General features: G+C 36.7%; 1 protein-coding gene across 2 annotated transcripts in view; it reads left to right on the top strand.

The window, feature by feature from the left end:
* LOC149784833 (uncharacterized) overlaps window positions 1-16,888 on the top strand; it is a 95,237-nt gene that overhangs the window by 1,162 nt on the left and 77,187 nt on the right. For both annotated transcript variants that reach the window (XM_089978392.1, XM_089978391.1), the window contains one exon: window positions 11,121-11,166. In XM_089978392.1, the coding sequence (XP_089834518.1) occupies window positions 11,150-11,166 (17 nt within the window). In that variant the 5' untranslated portion in view covers window positions 11,121-11,149. Of the gene's footprint in view, window positions 1-11,120; window positions 11,167-16,888 lie in introns of those variants that run through there.

Here is a 16,888-nt window from a genome sequence, read left to right as displayed (position 1 = left end):
CTATCCGGTTTGATTGTTTGTGTCCATGTCAGGGTAACTCTGGTCTGTGACTCCTCGACCAGCAATTCTGCATGTGAGCGGTTTGGACGTGTATTCAGGATTCGTTTGTGGTGGATAGTATGTTCTGATTGTTGTCTGCAATGATGCTCTAAAAGCATATATATGTGCCATCACCAAGAAAGAATTGCACACTGCATTGAGCACATGTTTTTCGTAGTCACTTGTCACAATTCTAGTATCTCCAATACAATCATTGCATTTGTTCCTTGTTATATTATATGTCTTTTAATTTAATATCAGCTCTAAAGCGCTAAGTAATTGCAGATAATCATGGTATCATGACTTGGTCAAAGCTTGTGATACTGTCCAATATATACAATCTCCATCACCATTGGTTTTCATGGGTTTATTTACTTTACACATTGCGGGACAAAAAAAATGTAAAAAATATCTAATGACACATGATCTACTTGGTTTCATGAGAATTTGACGTCACCATGGAGTGGCAAGCTGATCTTATACATTTCTAAGAGTTTCATCTCTGACTTTGCAGCATTTGTACATGCTGATTTTTGTTTACTCATAAGGGCGTCTGTAATCTGAGGGAAACAACACCTGTATCAATCATCACAAATGAATTTTGTTTATGTATCTTTCTGGTTGCTTATATTTCTTACCAGTCACAGTTGGGAGAATTGCACCACTACAATGTTGCACTAGGTATTCAAAGGAGTAAAGGAGATATTGTAAGGTGACATGTTTCTGGATAACTAATACTTATTACAAAATATTTGTTGCTATACTAAGTGTTTTGTGTTACAGTAAAACCTGTCATGAGCGACCTCTGCTTTGAGTGACCACCTGTTATTTCCGACCACAATCGTAATGTACGGATCGATTTTACTATATAAACGCTCTGTTATGAACGACCACCTGCTGAACGCGACCAGTGACTGCGATTTCTTGGCAAAATATGCATTTTGACACTGCTATGAACGAACGCATCGCCAAAAAAACAAACAGATTGACACCACTGACCTTAACTTAATTCTTTGTATACACTAGAGCTCGGGATAAATGTAGTATGCAAACAAAGTGCACATTAAATAACACTATAGTTGAACAACCATATATCGAGATAAACACCTCTAACCATCATTTAATCCTTTGTAACAAAGACAGCATAAATAGTAAAGATTGCTCTAATAAAGTATTTAAAAAGAATTTGTCTTGCTACAGTACCAGTTTTGTGAAATTTACAACTCCAGCGTACGGTATCATTTGTAAACTGTAGTAAACCAGACTAAAGTACATGTCACTAACCGCCATTGTAGTGCCGAAGTCATGTGAATAGCCAGAAAGAGTAACATCAAAGGGAATAATTATGAATATACGCAGTCAATTTAGAGGTTTGTATTTTTTCTTTATCTTTATGAAAACTCACAAAATGCCGGTAGTCCTTATGTCCCAGTGAGAAATTGTTTGAAAGGGCTTCAGTGTAGGTTTGAGTACATCGTTTGTCTTTCCAGTTAATCCATAATGCCTAGAGGGTGAATGAGCTCATTGTCTTTAATACTAGTAAGTGAGAATCATTTCCGGATTTTTGTAAAATTATTTTTTATTTCTTTTGTTAGTGTTTCACCAAGCCACCATCTGTTTACCTGGGTGCAGATGGTCGCAACCTTTGTTTATTGAGCTATAACGCTGTTGATTTAAACTTCGTCTCAGAATAAATGTATTGTTTCTTGATGAGTTAATTATGTCTTTTGGTTTCATTCATTGGTACATAATATATATTTATTCCACATTTCCCCAAAACCTGATCAAAACCGAGTCTTTATAACGTCAACACTAATAACAATGGCAAAAACCTCCGCTGAAAAAAGAAAAATTTTAACACTGGAAGAAAGGATTAATGTCATTGAAAGAAATGAAAAAGGGGAGACCGCTCGCAAAATAGCAGTCAGCTTAAGCGTTGGTAAAACGCAAGTTCAAAATGTAATCAAAGACCAGGAGTGCATTAGAAACGAATGCAAAAAGGTGCACAAGCACAGAGGAAATATGCCACAGCATGACGGACAGTTTACGGAGATCTGAACGAGCGAGTATGGGAGTGGTTTTGTGTTGCAAGGAGTAAAAACATACCAGTAAGTGGAAAGTTGATTCAGGAAAAGGCAATAATTGAGATACATGTTCAGACCAAACAGCTGAGTAAAACTTGTCAACAAAGAAGTATAATGGATTTCTTAAAAAAGCAAGTGAATAAGTGTATAGAATAAGATATATACGTTATATCTAACTGTTCATTTTTTGTACCTATTAATGTGATGTTAAAATATATATTTTATTCTCGCTGTTTGATAGATGTATATCTTTATTATATAAAGATATTTTGAGAGGAATGCATGCAGTATTTAACAAGATTTATGAATAAAAGATATGATACATGTACAGTGAGTATGGGTATTATTTATTTTTCAACAATGCTAACTATTGACCCTGAAAACCAGTCCATTTTCACACACCTCTTATGAGAGACCACCTGTGTTGAGAGACCACTTTTGGTTGGCAGAAGGGGCGGTCTCTCATAACAGGTTTTACTGTATTGTTTTCCTTAAATTTTTAAAAATATGCTCTATATTTTTAAAACAATAACTGTAATTAAAGCTATATTTTTTAAATAGGCAGCATTTTTTGGACATATTTCTCTACAGATATTAACATGTTATGTAAATCAAGTTAAAAACAATTGTTAGTCATTGAAACAAGAAATATTTACAAAATCGTGCATAAAATCAGGTCATAAAATAACTATTTATTTTAGTGTTTTTTTCCTCATGTTTGGTGCTTTGGGGCATTATCCAGTGCTTTTGATTCATTTTTCCTGTGCTTTTGAGTTGTTTTCTGGTGATTTCTGGTGTTTTCCAGTCTTTCTATGGACCTCTTAGCCATCCCATCAGATATCACTTGGTTTGAACAAAGTCACCCAGATACTTTTATAAGTAGATAAATTACAGTATAATGATTTAGTATACACATCTGTCTGTCTCTCTCGCTTTCAGGCCTGCAATATAAGACATCAGTATTGATATTTTTGCTGTTTGGGTCAATGTCTTACTGCCTAAATGATCGGTATTGTGTAGTATGTTCCCTGTTTGACAAGAGAATGAGAGGCCACATTCTCAGGAATATCTCACATTTGTCAGCACATTTTGATACTTTTCTTCAAATTAAAGTCTAGTTACTTTAAGACTACTTACTCTGATGTCTTTTTCCTAAGAGATTCAAATTCTGATGGAGATGCAGTGGATGAGTGATTAACTTGAAGGACTCTGACTGAAAGGGTGCAGGTTTGAATCCTTCCATCGGCCAGCCCAGTTCAGCTACCATGGTGTGTCAATGAGCAAGGCACTTGATTCCAATTACCTCAGCACTAAATAACCCACTTGTTTGGGGCCCCAAGTGGCCGAGTGGTCTAAGGCACTCACCGTTACAGATTATTGCCATCTCACCTCTGTCTGCATGGGTTCAAGTCTCAGGTTTGGCCAATGTGGGTATGTGAGAAAGCTAACCAGTAGCTTCTTGTGTGTCGGTTGTTCTTTCCAGGGTTTTCCCAGGTTCTTCCTCCACCATTGATACTGGCTGCCATATATAGCTTATCTTGTGCTGAAAAATGGCGTTAAACCCTACAACAACCTACTTGTTTTGCTGTGCTGTAAAACATCAAACCAAGCCGAATTCTGACAAAAGCAAATGGATGCATTTTCAAGTTCATATGACATACATTTAGTAGGATGAAATGCAATAGGAGCCAAGAAATGCCAATGTTTTAGTTGGCATGTTTAAAGTATGTTTCTTTAATGAAACAATAAAAATATTCTAGGAAACCAGTGAATTATGGAGAATAGTAATAGGACTATTCCCCATTCATTAGTCATAGAGGCTTGCTTTCCACAAATAGTTTATAGGTTTGGATACAGTTAACATTAATCAATCTTTGTAGCATTGCAGTTATAAATTGATCACATGATCATGTATGTGGAATAATTTCATAGTAGCTTGCTGGGTTCGATGCTAATTTTTTCAGGTAGGAAGCCATCAGGACTTCCTGTTTTTGAAAACTGGTGGTCCTTCTGACTAATAGAAAGTCCTTCTCTTTTACAGTTATACTTACTGAATAAAATGTGTAATCTATACTATAAAATAAAACATGTACAAGGTTATTTGATTAGTTTACATTAAATTCATCAACAGTTTATATGTTTTGTTTTGTTAATGCTTTAGTGCCAGCAAATTTTGTGCGTGGTATTTATCATCACTATCGTATTCATCAACATCATCAGCAGCATCAACTGACACACCATCTGTTCTAGTTACAACAATCTTTTTCATCGATTCATCCCAATATCTCACTGACATAAGACTACTTTAACATGACTGATGGTGTTACTGTCTGCCTTAAGTACATATTTTATACCAATAGAGTCTAAACCCTGTAGAAATAATAAATTATTGAATTAACAAAAATAAACTAAAATGGAATAAAGTTAAATTGGTAGTTTAAGAGATTAAAATATTATCAATGGAATAGATCTAATTTTAAATTTCTGGTTTAAGTTTAAATTTCTGGTTTAATAGTTTAAATTCAGTACTATAAAATGGAAGTTAATAACATTTACCTTGCACTCAAAAGATGAACAAACATACAATTTCTGCCTCTTTGGAAGACAAATCATCAGAGCCAACACTAATAACTGGCAAAACACTGACTGGAGGAAGTGATATGGTCTTAATCTGACATACAGATATCGGCAACAACCCTGATCAATTTCTAACAATATTTGTCATGAGGTACTGATTATTTCCAAACCTTTTGCCTTGTTCATCTCCCATAATTTCTCATAGTATATGGGCATCCATGCTTCATGACAAAATGAGCATTTCTAAACATGACACAGTTTTTGAAAGGCTCCCTTTTTCAGCAGCATAATGGATTTCTTGCCTTCAGAAAAGACGGGCTTCCTTCTCGGCTTTTTTTTGTTAATAATAATAATAATGATGAGGACTTTGTGTAGCACCTAATCTTTAGAAGCTCTAAGCGCTTTACAACATTAGACAACACCTAAAACATAAAAAAATATAATGATATTACAAAAAACAAACACCATGAAATTAGAAATCGTAAAACATGCTGAAAATATTTAAGGTAGGAAACATTATTAGATCATTAAGTTTGTTCTTGCAGTCGAAATAGGTGAGTTTGAAGAGCACTCTTGAATGAAATCACTGTCTTTGTGTCTAAGTTTAGTGGGCAATTCATTCCACGTTGCTGGGCCCTGGTATGCAAAAGAATGTTGTTCATATGACTTCTTTTTCGTAGTGGGAATAATGAGTATATGATTGTCAGAAGAGGAGCGTAGGTGTCTTGCTGGTGTGTACACATTGGGGAGGTCAGATAGGTATGTTGGACTGGAGTCCGTCAGTGAAACATAGCACAGAGAACAAATTTTGTGTTTGATTCTGGATTGAATGGATAGCCAGTGTCGGGTATGGGGCAGCGGGGAGGTGTTCTCTGATCATGGTACTCTAAGTATGATCCAAACAGCTGTGTTTTGAAGTTTCTGAAGTAGATATTGAGATGAACCAGACAGAATTGAGTTGCAATAGTCCAGTCTTGAAAGTACTAATGAACACTCAGCTGAAGATATGCAGCCTTGCATATGTTCATGACATGTTGGTGCAATGTGAGAGTACTGTCCAGAGTAACACCTAGGTTTCATACTGATTGTGTGAATTTAATGTTGGCGTTGCTGATATTTATTGTTTGAGGTAAAGGATGTGAATGAGAAAGTCGTTGTGTTGTGATCAGAATGACCTCAGTTCTATCATCATTCATCTGCAGCGTGTTACATGTCATCCATGATTTCACATCAGAAATACACCTCTCCACACCTTGGATGATAGCATCAACTTCAGTTGGGTGGCTAGATTTGTATATTTGGGTGTTGTCAGCGTACAGTTGGTGAGACACTGGATGATGGTCTATGACATTTGAGAGTGGCTGAGTGTATAGAATGAAGAGAACAGTGTATTCCATTTTCAGACACAGTTTGTGTTCTTTTGACCAAGTTGGACTTGAACCACAGTAAGGCTGTATCATGAATGCCAAATACATGCTGGAGATGGTCAGGTAATATACCATGTTCTGTTGTGTCAAATGCTGCAGACAAATCAAGGAGGGTGAGGACTGTAATATTTCCTCTATCCAAAGCAGAATGTCATTAACTACATTTAGAAGAGTAGTTTCAGTACTGTGGCAAGGGCGATTTGCAGATTGTGCATTGCTAAAAAGACTGTGTGAATTCAGATGAGATACAGGCTGGGATAGAACAACCTTTTCTGAGATTTTTTATATGAATGGGAGATTAGAAACTGTGCGGTAGTTCTTTAAATCATTATGGTCAAGTGTTGGTTTCTTCAGCAGAGGCTTTACAATGGCAGTTTTGAAAAATGATTGGAATTCCCCGGATGAGAGAGAGGTATTAATAACATCAGTTAGTGAATGCAATACTGGATCTAAGCACTCATGCAGCAGTGATGTTGGAATTGGATCAGGTTCACATGACTTTGGTGCACTGGGCCCCGAGTGGTCTAAAGTGCTTTCCATTACGGATCACTGCCATCTCACCTGTCTGTGTGGGTTCGAGTCTAGGATTCGTCCAATGTGGGTATGTGAGAAAGCTTGCCAGTAGCTTCTTGTGGGTCAGTGGTTCTTCTCGGGGTTTTCCCGGGTTCTTCCTCCACCACTGATACTGGCCACCATGCATAGCCTATCGTGTGCTGAAAAATTGTGTTAAACCACTCAACAACAACAACAACTTTGGTGCACTCTTCAACACGATTGTACATACTAAATCCATAGAGTCAGGTTCAAATGCTGCTAATGGTTGCCACTGAAATTCTGTATCCCAACTGTATGGTGATGACGAGTCAATTGAAATTGTGTTGTCAAGCTTATCTCTAATGGTTTGTTCTTTGTCACGGAAGAAATTTGTAAACGGGTCCGGAAGGTCTACTAAAGAGAAGGTGGTTGACATTAGTTTTTAGTAATCTCGAAGAGCTCTTTGCACATTATTAAAAATTACTATTAACTTGATTGCAAAATGAGGATTCAGTTATTAAACAGCCCAGTTCCCTAATGCCACTTCCCCCACCACGGTTTTCTCGATGCTAACGCGATTTTGTTTTAATTTTTGGAGGTAACTCGTGCCTTGCTTATAGTTTAGTCTATGTTTGTGGACCCCGTTGTGTGCGAGTTATCGAGAGAAAGGTGTATTCAGTAAAAAATACTTGTAAAAAAATTAAGTAATGGCTGTGTCAGTTTCACTGTTTGTCTGTTTCTTACAAATACTGCATAAGTCTTTGACTTTATTCAGCATGAGATGAGAAATGTAAAACATCAGTTTGCTCCAAAAATAACAATCCCATCTATTAGCGCATGGCTATCATAATGCATCGGCAGATCTGGATCTGTGCAGTTTATTAGGTGTAATCAGTTGAAGGTATAGCATACACCCTTATCTGCTGGTGCATTATGATATGGCATATCAGGATCTTTATATTTTGCAATTTGATTTGTAAGCAAGTACATACTGTAGCCATCTTCATTACATAATATTTTCATGTATGAAACTTGTGTTCAGTATTAGTAATTTTTATTAGCAAGTACCACTCAACACAGTACATTTGTCCACCATACTACTACGCCTATACCACTGCGGGGGGGTCGTGGGTTTGATCCCCGACCGAGTCATACCAAAGACTTAACAAAATTTTTACTAACAGCTGCCTTTCTTGGCGCTCAGCCTATAGAGGTTAGTCTTAGGACTGGTTGGCCTGGTGTCAGGATAATGTGACTGGGTGGGACATCATGCTACATGTATTTGGCTTGATGCCCCAGTGCTAGACATCACTATAAAACTGTCACACTGCAGACATTGTAGTGATGTGACTGAAAAATTGTTAAAGCTATGTTAAAACTCCAAATCACACACACACACACACATACACTACTTCTTTTATAGCAGAGAACTGGACTATTCTGACAATTTTAAATATTACAGCACATTTGTCACTTGGTAAGTACTGGGGAAAAATTTCCCTGATCTCTGGTGTGATAGTTTGACAACAATAAGTCCGTTATCTGACCAAAAGATGATAATTTATCCAAATTATATTTATTTCAATTTAATTGTTTGTTTATCGTTTTAAAACATTTTTATTATTTTTCATTACATGCTATTGTAATGTATAATTTATTAACGGGAGATGATACTTTTTCCAGAAAATATTTTGACCTTGACTGTTCGTTTTAGTAAACACCAGGTGTTGACCTGGATCTTAGCTTTGATTCAGAATTTAGTAACAGCCACATCAGCAAGTTCTTTTTTTATATTTTTATTGTGGGACTTATAAGAGTGAGATCGAGGCGATATTGAATACGTGACCCTAGACTTATAAATAGTTTTTAGTGAAGTAAACAACTTTTATTCTCCAAGTAAAATGACTGGGTCTTATCAAGGACATACAGGGGCTACATGACCCTTATCTGGGGCATAAAATTCAAGTTTTAAACCATTGTATTAGAGAAGTAAATACAGTTGGGCTATTTTCTTTACACTGGAAGGTGTTGTGTCATTTTGATTTATTTCAAATTGCTTGGATTCAAAAGGATTAATTCTTTTTTTCTGGAAAATACATGTGCTCATATGAGATTCTTGAACAAAGACAGCTATTATAAAAATTTATTTAGATTCCAAAACGAGTGATATTTCTTGTTTCTACAAGGAACTGTAGACTTCAACACTACAGGTTACAGCATATGTCATCGTCTTCCATCTTGGATTCTTTGTCAGGACTCGAACATGAAATCGTTAGAACAATTTATTATTAGGTCTTCTAAAATTTTATTCGTGGATTATTCTGGGAATATTTTTTTATTTGATTCTTGAAATCGTAAGTTCATGTTTTTTCAGTTTTACAGAATTTTTCCAGGGAAATAAATTATTTTTTGCCCCGAGTGGCTGAGTGGTCTAAAGCGCTCACCATTCCGGATCACTGTCATCTCACCTCTGTCTGCGTGGGTTCGAGTCCAAGGCTCGGCTAGCGTGGGTATGTGGGAAAGCCTGCCAGTAGCTTCTCGTGGGTCGGTGGTTCTTCCCTGAGTTTTCCAGGGTTCTTCCTCCACCATTTATACTGGCTGCCGTGTATAGCCTATCTTGTGCTGAAAAATGGCGTTAAACCCTACAACAACAACAACAACAACATTTTATTTTTCAAAGATTGTTGTTTTCACTCTTTCTTGTGTGTTTATTCGAGCCTAAACACGTGGCACAGTATTATGAATTAAATCCCAAATAGTCCTGCAAATTTTATCACAAGTCCAAGTGTACAAGTTCCAGTTGAATTTCAGTGGTATTCCAAATAAGTTCCAATGTTGAATGCATTGATATGCTTGTTTGCTCTAATGTGCCAGTGGCCTGGATTATGATGATATGTTAACAATCTTTTGATTATCACAATAATATATTTGCACGTCTTTGTCTGAATTAACTATAATTCCAGATTTATGTTTCTGTCCAAGAATGTTGTTGATGAGCACTTTGTAATTGCAGTGAATAATAAGTTGACTAAATAAATAAATCCACCCAGTGAAAAACTGAACACAACAATAGAGTGATTCTATTTCAGATGTTAAGACAAAAATTTGTAATTTTTCCGGTAAACAACATTATATAAAAAAGTAAAGCACAAACATAGAGCCAGGATGTAACCCAGTCTTCTCTCTAAAACATTCAAAATTATCAACGAGTTTAGGAATTTCCAAGTGGAAAACCATGTCTTAGACTCAGATTCAAATAAACATTTTTACCTCCATTGATAATGAACTGAATATTTAATCCACACTCAGAGAAATTTTATGTATTTAATATGTTGTTTACCAAATAAATGTCACTGGTCAGGTACAGCATGAACTTGATTTAGAACAATGTCAAGGACCACTCAGGTGGCCTAAATGGTTAGAATGTCCAGCTCGGATGTGGGAGGTCAGAGGTTCTAACCCAGACCAAGTTATACCAAAGACTTATAAAAATGGTACTGGCAGCTGCCTTGCTTGGCACTCAGAATTAATCAGTTACTGTTAGAACTGGTTGGCCTGGTGTCAGGATAATGTGACTGGGTGAGACATGAACCTACTTGTCTGCAGCTTGATGCCTTGGTGCTAGACATCACTAGAACTGCAAACATTGTAGCTATATGACAAACATTGTTACAGTTACATTAAAAATCCAAAGACAACCACACATGACAAAGTCATATACAAAACAACGGATGATACAAATTAAATATACATAACAATATTCATCGTGGATGGTACTGCATTTAACAAACAAAAGGAGGTCACATGATATTCATTTCATACTCCAGTGGCTATGCTACGTAATTGGGATATGTCTCAGTGACTATGCTTAGGTATTGGGATGTGTCTCAGTGACTATGCTAGGTAATTGGGATATGTCTCATTGACTATGCTAGGTAATTTGGATATGTCTCAGTGACTATGCTAGGCAATTGGGATATGTCTCAGTGATTATCCTAGGTTATTGGGATATGTCTCAGTGACTGCTAGGTAATTGGGATATGTCTTAGGGAAGCAAGCAAGAAAATGCCTTTTGTGCAATTCATGTTTAATGTAATTGTGCTGGTAGTATGGTTCCTCCACATTGTATTATAGCACTTTTGCATGGTGCCATATGGATCCTTAGAGTATAAAAAGGTTTTTCAGATTAATACTTTACTGAAGTAATCCAGTGTTATATGATAAGCACTAGAGAGCCACATGATCAGTATTGTAAAAGGTGTAGAGTGGATTATTGTACCAGATATGGAAATTATTTTAGTTGGAGATGGACTTGTCTTTAAAAGTGAGCAAATTTTAAAGAATTGTCGCAGTTTTGTTATTTAACAGGAAGACTTCATATTCAGGAAGATAACGTTTACATGATTACTGTTCTTGTAATCATTTCATTAATTGAAAAAAATATATATATTTTCTCTAGGCCAAGAAGTGATTACAACTCAAACAAGGATGGAGAATGGCAAAGGGTAAGTTCAATTCTTTATTATTTTCTGAGTATGCATGGTTTGAAAAGGGTATGGTAGTGATGTGAAGTTTACATATTTTTAGCCTTTGTTAAGGGAAATGAAAAACAAGGTTGATTGTTAAATCAGTAATTGTTTACCAGTCATATATTGATACATTGTACATTTCTGAGTTTCAAATAAGTTCTGCTTAAAATTGCAGTGACATCATTCATTTGTGTAAACTGACTGAAGATGAATGTTTCATGGGGACAACTTAATTAGTGGATCAGCACATGATCAGATCAATTTGTGGTGTTTGAAAATATGAAGTAATTCATAAATAAAAATTATTTTATCACATAGATTACACTGCGGATATATAAATACTGAGATTTTCTATCAGTGATGAAGCTTTTTGCATTCATGCAATCATAATGTTTGTTGTAGAAGTTAGATGTCAAAACTCTGTTGCTCACTCCTTTCATAAAACAATTTTGTATGCTTTGCGGGTGAGGCATCTTGATTTGGACCCGTCTGTTCATCCATTCTGGGTTGATCATTAGAATGACTGCACAGACAGAACAAGCTGTAAATGAATTAAAATGCTTATCTGGGTTGATCATTAGAACGATTACAGTACAAGCTGTAAATGAATTAAAATGCTTATCTGGGTTGATCATTGGAATGATTGCACAGACAATACAAGATGTAAATGAATTAAATTGCTTATCTGGGTTGATCATTAGAATGATTACAGTACAAGATGTAAATGAATTAAAATGCTTATCTGGGTTGATCATTAGAATGACTGCACAGACAGAACAAGCTGTAAATGAATTAAAATACTTATCTGGGTTGATCATTAGAATGATTACAGTACAAGCTGTAAATGCTTATCTGGGTTGATCATTAGAATGATTACAGTACAAGCTGTAAATGAATTAAAATGCTTATCTGGGTTGATCATTAGAATGATTGCACAGACAGTACAAGCTGTAAATGAATTAAAATACTTATCTGGGTTGATCATTAGAATGATTACAGTACAAGCTGTAAATGAATTAAAATGCTTATCTGGGTTGATCATTAGAATGATTACAGTACAAGCTGTAAATGAATTAAAATGCTTATCTGGGTTGATCATTAGAATGATTACAGTACAAGCTGTAAATGAATTAAATTGCTTATCTTGGTTGATCATTAGAATGATTACAGTACAAGCTGTAAATGAATTAAATTGCTTATCTGGGTTGATCATTAGAATGGTTGCACAGACAGTACAAGATGTAAATGAATTAAAATGCTTATCTGGGCTGATCATTAGAATGATTACACAGACAGTACAAGCTGTAAATGAATTAAAATACTTATCTGGGTTGATCATTAGAATGATTACAGTACAAGCTGTAAATGAATTAAAATGCTTATCTGGGTTGATCATTAGAATGATTACAGTACAAGCTGTAAATGAATTAAAATGCTAATCTGGGTTGATCATTAGAATGATTACAGTACAAGCTGTAAATGAATTAAAATGCTTATCTGGGTTGATCATTAGAATGATTACAGTACAGGAATTAAAATGCTTATCTGGGTTGATCATTAGAATGATTGCACAGACAGTACAAGATGTAAAGGAATTAAATTGCTTTGATGCACAATTAGGTGACTTGCTCAGATTTTCAAAGCACCAAATTGTTCCATATTTTAAATGTGTTCCATTAGCTACAGCACATCTTGCTGTGAAGTCCATTCATTACTAATTTTCTTTTTGCACATTAAGTCATTGTCTCAGCCATCTACAGTTACCAAACCTTTGAGTATGGATTGCAGATGAAGTAAGCCTTTTGTGTTCAGACTTAAACGGTAACGGAAATATGGTTTCTTCACAATAAAATTAGATCAGCATTGCATAGCTCATCAAACTTTATGGATTGCATTTGGGTAAGGAAAGTTGAACGATTTGGGGGTCAAAGGGTTGAAGTCAGCATTACTGACTGAAAGAAGAAAAGTAGTTTTGCGTAATAACCTAGTGCTAGACCATGTACATAGACCAAAGTTTGTGGAGGGCTTTCACTTAAGGAAGAGTCCTGTTGATTTTGGAGTCAACAGCCAAGGTCCTAAGTAATTTGACCAAATTTTGGATGATTTGCATTTATGGTAATAAAAAAAACTTTAGATTCTGGAGTTTAAAGGTCAAAGGTCAGTCTAGACTTGCCACCTCTTACAATTTTGCCTAAGTCTTACGAAAATCACCCTTAAAATACGGACTTATGGCATAAAGGCAAAAACAATGAAAATTTGATCATTGCTGAAAAATCCGGAAAACTTGTTCATCTGTGTGTGATTTGGATCCGTGTTTCTTATTGGAAGTAGTTAAATTGGTCAGGGAACCAGAATACCTTTACAGCAGCACCGCAGACGCTTTAAACTGCACCTATTTGTTTATGCGAAGCGTCTGCACAATCAAACTGTTGAAGATGGTCGTTATCGCTTAACCGGCTTGAAGCAGCTGTTCCGTTTTTTAGTGCCGTTATCATGATATTTGTGCTTGTTGCCTGTTTTCATCTTCGTTATTGTGTTCATTATGTATTGGCTGTTAAATGCGTATGTGTTTCTTCTTCTCCTTGTTTTGGAAACGAGAATAATTAGACTTTTTCTCAGCTGTCTTGCTCCACTGTTTTTGAACAAACCGCCATCAGTGATACTCGCCAGTCGACCTGTTTATGCTACGATGGAACCTCATTAATTGCTTTAAATGTTCACTCCTTGGCTCTCCACACTACATTGTGCTCTAGACTAAACGAACTGGGTCTACATTCATCATTACCTAAATGTAAACAGAAGCAAAAAAAAGGAAACGTTGATTCAAAGCTGGCCAGCGTAGAACAGGAAGAAGAATTCCAGTTATCTCCCTTATTTCGGCACAACCATTTTAAAAAATTTCGACCGTTAATTTAGATAACCTAATTCAAATCCCAATTAATTCATCAACCTTTGTGTCAACTATCCAAGAAATACCTCTGCACATTGCATTATTCAATGCCCAGTGAGTAGGACCACCGGAAAAGCGCACAGAAATAGTTAATTTTATCAGCGACCAAAATGTTGACATATTTTTCGTGACAGAAACATGGCTAAAAACATCAGGCGATGAGCCCAGTGTGCGGATCTAACACCCACTGGTTACTCCATCAAGTCGTTCCCCCATAATTCTCGCGGAGGTGGAATTGCTCTCATCACAAAGAACTCCATGATTAAACATCTTAACTATGCCACAACATTCAGTTTCGACCACACATCGTTTGAACTAGTCCAGACCACACTCACACTGGATCAAAGGTCAGTCCATTTTTTCTGCCTATACCACTCTCCTCCTGGTAGAAAAAACAAGCTGGCTGACTCTCTCTTTTTGGAGCAGTTTCCGAATCTCCTGGACTATGGAAATTTGATAGGTGGCAACCTGATTATTCTTGGAGATTTCCCGGAATGTCCCGGAAACTCAAATACATCAAAACTTATAGATTCCATTAATGTTTTCAACCTCAAACAGTCAGTTAACCAACCCACCCATAAACATGGTCACATTTTAGACTGGATTCTTCATAGACCTGATGATAACATTTTACGGTCCTCCCTGGTATCCCATGACCTTGCATCAGACCACCTCTACATTATATGCCATCTTGACCTATCAGTCCCTAACCCTCCACCTTTATGTGCTACTAAGAGAAACCTCCATATGATAAACAGAACCAAACTAATGCACGACATCCAAGCTAACCTAACAACTTGCCTACCTCCTACTGCAGAACAACTCGATAACTGTCTGTGTTCATTACTTGACAAACATGCCCCAGCTACCAAGTGCAGAGTATCAATTCAAAAGTGTTCTCCATGGTATAGCAGTGTTAGGGACCAGCTTCACACTGCTGAAAGAGACCGCCATAAAGCTGAGGGGCTCTGGCTTTCCACCAGGCTCACTATTCATAAGCAAATCTATGAAGTTGCTAAGAAGAATATCATAAATATAGTCCATGCAGCGAAATCAGCCCACTACACTACTAAGATCATGGAAAGTTCCAGCTGCAAAGAGCTCTTCGAGATTACTAACAAGCTAATGTCAAGGAACAAATCAACACCACTTCCAACTACCTTCTCTCCAGTCAACCTTCCGGACATGTTTGCAGATTTCTTCCGTGACAAAGTACAAACCGTTAGAGATAAGCTTGACACCACAATTTCAATTGACTCGTCATCACCATACAGTTGGGATACAGAATTTGAGCGGCAACCATTAGCAGCATTTGAACCTGTCTCTATGGATTTCGTACGTACAATCGTGATGAAGAGTGCACCAAAGTCATGTGAACTTGATCCAATTCCAACATCACTGCTGCTTGAGTGCTTAGATCCAGTATTGCCTTCACTAAATGATGTTATTAATACCTCTCTCTCATCTGGGGAATTCCCATCATTTTTCAAAACTGCCATTGTAAAGCCTCTGCTGAAGAAACCAACACTAGACCATAACGATTTAAAGAACTACCGCCCAGTTTCTAATCTCCCATTCATTTAAAAAATCTTAGAAAAGGTTGTTCTATCCCAGCTTGTATCTCATCTAAATTCAAATAGTCTTTTTAGCAATGTACAATCTGCATATCACCCTTGCCACAGTACTGAAACTACTCTTCTAAAAGTAGTTAATGACATTCTGTCTGCGTTGGATAGCAGAAAGATTACAGTTCTCACCCTCCTTGATCTGTCTGCAGCATTTGACACAATAGACCATGATATATTACTTCACCGTCTCCAGCATGTATTTGGCATTCATGATACAGCCTTACTGTGGTTCAAGTCCTACTTGGTCAACAGGACACAAATTGTATCTGCAAATGGAATAGACTCCAGCCCAGTTGATCTATGTTGTGGTGTTCCACAGGGGTCTGTTCTTGGACCTGTTCTCTTCATTCTGTACACTCAGTCTCTCTCAAGTGTCATAGATCATCATCCACTGTCTCACCAATTGTATGTTGATGACACCCAAATATACAAATCAAGCCACCCGACTGAAGTAGACTCTACCATCCAAGATGTAGAGAGGTGCATTTCTGATGTGAAATCATGGATAACTTGTAACGAGCTGCAGATGAATAATGATAAAACTGAGGCCATTCTGATCACAACATAAAGACTTTCTCATTCACATCCTTTACCTCAAACAATAAATATCAGCAACGTCAACATTAAATTCACACAATCAGTATGAAACCTAGGTGTTACTCTGGACAGTACTCTCACATTGCACCAACATGTCATGAACATATGCAAGGCTGCATATCTTGAGCTGAGATGCATCAGCTCAATTCGCAAATATCTTTCAGTTGATGCCCCTAAAACACTTGTGTGTTCATTAGTACTTTCAAGACTGGACTATTGTAACTCAATTTTGTCTGGTTCATCTCAATATCTACTCCAGAAACTTCAAAAAGTTCAAAATACAGCTGCTCGGATCATACTTAGAGTACCACGATCAGAGCACACCTCCCTGCTGCTCTGTACCCTACACTGGCTATCCATTCGATCCAGAATCAACACAGAATTTGTTCTCTGTGCTACATTTCACTGTCAGACTCCAGTTCAACATACCTATCTGACCTCACCCATGTGTACACATCAGCAAGATACTTATGCTCCTCTTCTGATAATCGTATACTCATTATTCCCACTATGAAAACAAAGT

This window comes from Sinohyriopsis cumingii, chromosome 13 (assembly GCF_028554795.1).
Source record: "Sinohyriopsis cumingii isolate HCF-2022 chromosome 13, ASM2855479v2, whole genome shotgun sequence".
NCBI classification, from domain to species: Eukaryota; Metazoa; Mollusca; class Bivalvia; order Unionida; family Unionidae; genus Sinohyriopsis; species Sinohyriopsis cumingii.
Note: the sequence above shows the minus strand (reverse complement) of the source record. Positions and strands in the feature narration are given on the sequence as shown.